At 41.7% G+C, this 7,949-nt stretch overlaps 1 protein-coding gene across 1 annotated transcript; it reads right to left on the minus strand.

Annotated features, from left to right (window-relative positions):
* Positions 1-5,722: 5,722 nt before the first annotated feature.
* Positions 5,723-6,431, minus strand: LOC108289018 (arginase-2, mitochondrial-like). Its single transcript, XM_037731242.1, has one exon. It carries the CDS (start codon positions 6,357-6,359, stop codon positions 5,985-5,987), a length of 375 nt encoding a protein of 124 aa, XP_037587170.1. The 5' UTR covers positions 6,360-6,431; the 3' UTR covers positions 5,723-5,984.
* Between the last annotated feature and the right edge of the window lie 1,518 nt (positions 6,432-7,949).

Genomic DNA, 7,949 nt, shown 5'->3' on the forward strand with positions numbered 1-7,949 from the left:
TAACTGATAACTTGTACAGTATATTCTGTTCTGCCAGAGCTAGAGAGAGAGGAAAAAAATCCAATCTCCTATCTTCCCTACAGTATTACCTCTGTCAGTGGCAAGAAATAAGGCAACTAGTAAGCAGTAACACACAGGCAAGGATGTCCAGAATGAAAAGAAATAGTTAATGGAGTCATGAAATTTTACAGCTGTTAGTGATCTTTGATCTTTTTAGTGGGTGGCCTTGGGCAAGTGCTTTGGCTCCCTCACCTGTGAACTTCTGAAGCTTTCCGCTGCCGTGCATGTATGATAGACTTTTGTGGATGGTCTGTAGTGAACAGGCAGCACATGTTAAGAAAAGTTGTATCTTGGCCAGGCGTGGTGGCTCATGCCTGTCATCCCAGCACTTTGGGAGGCCAAGGCAGGTGGATCACCTAAGGTCAGAAGTTCAAGACCAGCCTGACCAATATGGTGAAACCTGGGCTCTCATAAAAACACAAAAATTAGCTGGGCATGGTGGCAGGTGCCTGTAGTCCCAGCTACCTGAGACGCTGATGATGAGACAGGAGAATTGCTTGAACCCAGGAAATAGAGGTTTCAGTGGGCTGAGAACATGCCACTGCACTCCAGCCTGGGTGACAAAGTGAGACTCTGTCTCAATAATAATAATAATAATAATAATAATAATAATGAAAAGCCGCATCTTTAGGAATTCAGGTAGAGTTGAGAATAAAGCCTGGGTCTATTTTGTGTACACATGAGAATTCATGAAAGTGTTTAGAATTCTGAAGTATTGAAATAACAACAAACATAGGTTTTTGGTTACCTGTCATCTCTGTCTTTGGTATTGAGAGAGTCTGACTCAATCTTACTGTTATAAAATTGATGTATGAAATTTAACAAAACCACATGAATGGATTTGTTGAAAACGAGGCTCATTTTTTTCATTAATTTCAGTTGGGTTTGGCCCATTATTTGAAAAATCAATCTGAAGAACTATAATGAAAATGATACCTGTTTTGGAAAAATAGACTTTTAGGCCTAGTGGAATACAAATTTGTTTTTTTTTTTTTTTTTTAAAAATAAGGAAGTTCTTAGTATTTATCAGACTGTAAAAAACTTCCCTTCTCTGTATTTTTTAGTAAACGGTAAAGGTCTCCAAAATCCTATGAGCTGGACCACATGTTCTGATTTTCTATCCCCCTCATTTTCTTTTCTTTTCTTTTCTTTTTTTTTTTTGAGACAGAGTTTTGCTCTTGTCACCAAGGCTGGGGTGCAGTGACACAATTTCAGTTCACTACAACCTCCAGCTCCTAGGTTCAAGCTATTCTCCTGCCTCAGCTTCCTGAGTAGTCGGAATTATAGGTGCCCACCATGACACCCAACTAATTTTTGTATTTTTTAGTAGAGACAGGGTTTTAAGCATACTGGCCAGGCCAGTCTCGAACACCTGACCTCAAGTGATCTGTCCGCCTCAGCCTCCCAAAGTACTGAGATTACAGGCGTGAGCCACTGTATCCAGCCACATTTTTTTCTCAAGGTGCATTTCCAAGGCTTACTCAAAGGACTGACTCTCTCCCTGGGTGCTGCAGTGACTGGCCTTCCATGCATTATGGACCTGATAATTAGGTCTTCCATTGTCAAACATTTGTTCACAGTCCTGTGCCTTTTAGAACTTCACAGTTTATTGAATAACCAAAAGGAGCACCAATTAATTGTTACAGCTGATAATCTGGAGTCTTTAGGCTTGAAATAAACTCTAATTCTGAGTGAAGCGTTTCGTGGTAAGTGTCCTCCTGGTAGACCAGGGTCAGAATCACAGAGGTAGGCAGCCAGAACAACAAATTGCCTCAATCAAACTCAAGGAAATGAAACCATGAAATAAAAGGTTTGCACAAATAGATCATTATGGCCAATTTTTTTAAGGTCAGAAGATGGGAAATGTACTCGATTGATGCTGGCAATAACTATGCTTGCATAATAAATTAACTTAGAGGCAGGAGACAGAGGAAGAAGGGCTGAGCACTTCGTGTTTCTCTTTGTGCTGTGGTTCTTTAATGCCACCGTTCACCAGGAAGGAGTTGGAGTGGGCTCCTGTTTTCTGGTATGAAGCTTTAGTTGACACTGGTAGCTATAGGATGCACATCACAGGACTTCCAGAATGCAGCGTGGCAATGCCTGCTACATATTGAATAGGCAGTCAGCCATAGTGTTATTAATAAATGTGATCATAACAATTTGCATTTGCATAGAGTTTTTTTGAGAAGGGCTGACTAGAGAGATGGTGAATGTGCTAGCTTATTTGTTCATCTCTGCCCTGTCATTGCATGGTTTCTACCAATAATTTGTCCCTTGCTGATAGATCTGATGAAAAGACATAAGCGTCATGTGACATTCATTGTGTGTTATTTGCTCACAATTGTTTCCCCTTATTTGCTCAGCCTTCCTCTTTTGATCTCTCTTACAATCAAATTGCTACCTTTTGACTTACTAGGAAGAGATAAAAACATGGGAAAATGCATCCTTCTCACTGAAGACTTCGTGAAGGGCTACCTTTTGGCTGGAAGTTTCTTTCTTTTTAAAATAAAACTCTAGAATATGGACTTTCTGTGACGGGTTTTGGGGTGGGGCGGTGGTGATGCAGCATCCAGAAGGTATGTGTGGCTGGCAGGCACCTTGGGCCAGGAGAGCCAGCTGACAGGTTTCCTTTCTGGTCTGCCTTGTGCTGCAGCCTGTTGGGGACCAACCCACTGTGTTGTGCTTAAACTTCCAGTCTTTGGAATTTTGACCTTGTAAAGTAATTTCAACAATTTAATAAACTACATAATATGTTTTATAAGCTGGAGCGAATGATCTTAAGTATTTTGGTCTCTTTCATAACAAAATGAACCCAATATTGGTAAAAATACAGATCTTCACTCACACCATAAAGAGAGGCTAGGTTTAATAAGCAGTGATGAGTGCTGGCAGCTGCCTATCAGGTTGCATCACTCGGGCTCCCACATGCGAGGACGGTGTCAACTTACATTTTATCTGTGAAGTATTTTCAATGCGTTTATTTTACCTTTCTCTCTAGTTCTTAACCCAATATGAATAATGTAATTGTCTAAATATTTTCCACATAGCTAACTGGCTAGGGGCCAAGGTGGAAACCATTACCTGGCTTGATGAAGATCAGAAATTAACATGACATTTATGTGGAGGTAATGGAATATATTAGTAATGTAGTAATTCATGATGGTGAGAGACAGTGTCCATCCCTTCCTGCCCATAAGCAGCAGGAGGTGTTCAGCAGACGATGAAAGAATATCCACACCCCCATCCCAATTCCCTAGTACCACACAGCAGTGGTCAGCCCATCCCTGTGTCAAATTTGCTTTTAAGTTTTTCAGACAAAACTTGAAGACAAACTAATGAATTATTCCATTTGTCAATTGAAAAAGAAAATCCACCAACTCCTATTTTAAGATTAAATTCCAATTAAAAGATTCCATTTGATTCAGAAGCTATAACATTGTTTTAATGAATTCTGTTGGAGGTGACAGCTTATGTGAGATAAATTTATATGGTATAGATAGATATAAATTCATTGGATAATATTAAACATGTTACTTCATATGTATTAGCTGTCAAATTTATTTCTTCTCTGGTTATGTCCCTAAAGATATATAGAGTCAGAGGGAAAAACCTATCTCCAAAGAAAGAACCCTTTCTGTCCTTTCAGATATTTTCTCTAAAACAGCCTTTTCTCACTTTTATTTAAATAAATCTGTTAAATTTCTGCATTAACTCAATTTATGATTCTTGGTGTATGCTATTTATAAAATTGAATATAGGTTTTATGATATAGGAAATTAGTCTAGGAATGAGAATATGATCCAACTTTGTAATAAAGGTAATCTGCATTTATATTGCAGATATTTTCCTTTCCTCTCTAAGCCCCTTATGGGATTATACACACATTTTTCTGGACATAAAAATTCACCATAAACTTTTAATGTATTGGGCATACTTTTCTTCACACGATACCTACACAAAACATCAAACCTTTTGGCTAAATCAGAGGTGGCAAACATTCTTGACACAGTTTCGATTTTATAGTTCCCCTTTTCCATGCTTATCCTGTGCCCCAGCAGACATAATTAAATTGATCATATTCTTTATTTTACTGAGTGTGAATGTTGCCGCAGATTTATTCCACCTAAATCATTGGAGGCAAGCTTACAAAATCACCATTTACATGTGTATGGCCAATGTAGTGTATAAAGTATAAATTTGGGGCTTTTGAGTGATCTTTGTAGTTTGCCTTTGTATAACCAATACTTACCCTGATATCTGGCAGACAGTTTTTAAACAGTTCATATTTCATATACTAATGAAAGAATCTGGGCTGGGTGCTGTGGCTCATGCCTGTAATCCCAACACTTTGGGAAGCCAAGGTGGGAGGATTGCTTGAGGCCAGGAGTTTGAGATCAGCCTGGGTAATAAGTGTGCACTACATTGTCTGATTCGTTAGGTTATTTTCTACACTTCAACTGTTTTTTGTGTTATGTCTGTGAAATATTATAGTTTTGTAGTGGTTTCCTTTTTCCTTTTTTTTTCTATTTCTGTAACTTTGGAAAAGACAAGAATGAGTCTATGTCACTCTCTTTTTACCTACGTATCAACCTTTACTGTTTAAAGGTTATTTTATTAAATATCTTCAGTTCAAGGTTTCATTGTAACAAAGCTATGAAGGGTCTACCAACATTCAGAACAAACACTATTTTTAAATTATTTCTATGTCATGCAAAAATTCTGCATCAAATGCCTTCCTTTTCTTGTTTAAAATGTGATTTTTCTTCATAGCCTATTGTCTATAGATGCTGACATTATCCCCAGAAGAGGAGTAAGAATGCTAAGAAGTAGGGCTGGAGCAGCCATATGAAGCTATGGGTCTCGATAAAGACCATATGTCTTCAAACCAGCAAAACGAAACCCTGTGGTAAAGGGATCTGCATGTTGGCACTGCAGACTGCAGGGCAGGAAAGGGCTAGGGCCCAGGGGCTGGGACATGCATGAGGTGCTCAGAGGAGCCTGGCTAAATCCAAGCACCAGCGCCTGTAAGTCTGCTCTATTCTCAGCTGTCTCCCAGGTAAACCTGTAGCTTTGCCTCTTCTCCCAGCTCTTGTGCCTCCTGAAGGTAGTCCAGAGAGCTAGAATCTACCCACCTTTACCCCAAAAGTGCAGATGTTTGTGCAGATAAATCTGCAGCATTGCTTTGAGGGAAACCAAGGCCATCACCAATTGCTCCTCCATTATCTTCTCTGCTATCTGCTTAGGGTATACATCTCTTCCTCCTGGAATGGAACTCCTTGAGCACAGAGAGGGACAATGAAGGTAGAAGCCTTGGCTCTGGACACCTCTTTTGGGTTACATGTGGGAAGAGGTGATGCCCATGAAGATTGTACAGCAGTAAGTCTATACTTCAGTTGGTCAATAAAGAGGCCTCTGTAAAGGCACCTTCTTCTTGCCAGAGCAGTCAGGTCAATCTCAAAGACAGGAAAAGAGATGGACGTGCAGCAAGGAAGGATAAGAAGGGAGGCAGCCCCAAGGGCAGCCTGAATGCATAGAAATGACCATCACTTCTTCTCCCACTGCCTCATGCTATTCACAATTCTTTCAACAAAGGTATCATCTTAGGACGCTAGCAGCATAGCAAAGGAAGGAAACTTAATTTACATAAGTTTCCTTTTTTTGATATACCAAGGTAATAAATGCTGTTTATGACTTCTTTAAATTTACATAGTACTGTAGCATATTAATACCCTGTGAACTGCAAAAAAAAAATACATTTATAGTAGTATTCGTCACCAAAACAGAGGGGAAACTTTACAATTGTGAGACTATGCAGATATTCTCATTAAGGCAGTATTGACCAGACAACCATTTAGTATCTGTCCCCTCAAATGCCTCATAATTCTGGAATGCCCGTTGTGAAATATGTCAGTGCACAGTATCTCCTAAATTCTCACACGTGCCTGATTTTCCGATTCATCTGGTGAACTGGGAGTAGGAAGTTGGTCATAGACAATGTACCCTCCTTCCCTTGTCTGACCAAAACTTGAAGCAATCACATCCACTGCCACGTTAGCTCTAGTCTTTGCCTCTTCCTCTGAGGTGGCCAACTGAGGATTGACTTCAACAAGATCCAGTGCCGACAACAACCCTGTATTGTGTATTTCCTCAGCAATATATGTGCCTTCTCGATAGGTTAGTCCTCCTACAACAGGAGTTCCTGTGGCTGGAGCCAGTGTAGGGTCAAATGCATCAATATCAAAACTCAGTTGGATTGGTCTTTGTCTCTTGCCAATCAGGAGATCAAATGTTTGTTCCATGACCTTCTGGTTACCAAGTCAATCCATATCTCTCATGGAAAAATACTGGATATCATAGCTCTTTAAAATAAAATGTTCTGGCTGGGCGCAGTGGCTCAAGCCTGTAATCCAGCACTTTGGGAGGCCAAGGCGGGTGGATTACGAGGTCAAGAGATCAAGACCATCCTGGTCAAAATGGTGAAACTTCATCTTTACTAAAACTACAAAAAATTAGCTGGGCATGGTGGCGCGTGCCTGTAGTCCCAGATACTCAGGAGGCTGAGGCAGGAGAATTGCCTGAACCCAGGAGGCGGAAGTTGCGGTGAGCCGAGATCATGCCATTGCACTCCAGCCTGGGTAACAAGAGCGAAACTCCATCTCAAAAAAAAATTCAGGAGGATCCACGTCTCTTAGACCAATATACACAATACTTGGGGAAGAGATACAAGGTTTGATCCAAGAAAATCCTGGGAGTTGTGGTACCTTGTCCTGTAGTTCTCTGAGGAAAAATGAAACTGGCTGTCCATGGGGATTTCCTGATGAAGTGGTAAGGGGTGTGTTGTTGTCAGCATGGGCATCAACCCAGATAACACAAAGGTCTGGGCGGTGTCGGGCATGGCCACTAATGGTACTGATTGCCAGGCTGTGGTCTTCTCCCAACGTGACACAGCTATAGACATCTGACACAGCTCTACTAACCACCTCAGCCAGTTCCTGGTTGGCAAGACCCTTGTCCTGAGGATCTGAGCATAGAGGAAACATTCCTACACTCTTGTCTTCTCTCCGTAAGCGGTTTTCTGGGGGTCAGGAATCCGAGGGAGACGTCCCCATTTTGCTGAACCCTCTCCAGTGTTCAGTAGTGCAGTCCAGGATGCCTTCCGATCGTCTCTGTAGCAGCGGCCAAGGTTTGGGTAATCAGAAGCCCTGTTTGTAAACCTGGGCACTGCCTAACAGCAAGACCAAATCCCCAGCTTACACTACTAAAACGTCTATCTCAAATCAGCCCTTTGGCATATAAACTCCCGTTTATTAAGTAACTGTACTTTCAGTTTCTCTTCCTAATCCGGAGTGAGTGAGTGAGTTTATGTGTAGTCCCATGGCCTAATGGCTATGGGGCTTGTGTGGGCCTCAACCTGCGGTTCCATGGGGACGTCATAAGGCATAACGGTGATTCACCTCAGGACTGAAAGTTCTGAGGTGACCAGGCCCAGGGGTTATACCGGCACACCTTAGCCAAGATGCCTTGAAACTTCCCTCCCGGGACATGGCCAGGGAGGCATCAGACTGGTCTCCCATCTGGGGGGCACCCATCCTTTGTCCGTCAGTCCACTTTCCCTCACATCCTTAGTTCCCCATCTCAAAAATCCACTGTCAAGGCCTGAAGCCTATTGTCACCCACCTGCTAGCCCAAGAACTACTCATTAACCACATCACAAAAGGCGGAGCTCATTGCCCTAACCCGAGTTCTTACACTAGCATAGGGAAATCAAGCAAATATCTATACTGACTCTTATTACCCACTGCCACTCTGCCCTCTGGAAAGAGCGGGAATTCCTTACCACAAAGGAGTCCCCCATAATTAATGTTACCCAAATCTCTAATCTCCTGCAG

The sequence above is a fragment of the Cebus imitator genome, unplaced genomic scaffold, assembly GCF_001604975.1.
Source record: "Cebus imitator isolate Cc_AM_T3 unplaced genomic scaffold, Cebus_imitator-1.0 Scaffold388, whole genome shotgun sequence".
NCBI lineage: Eukaryota > Metazoa > Chordata > Mammalia > Primates > Cebidae > Cebus > Cebus imitator.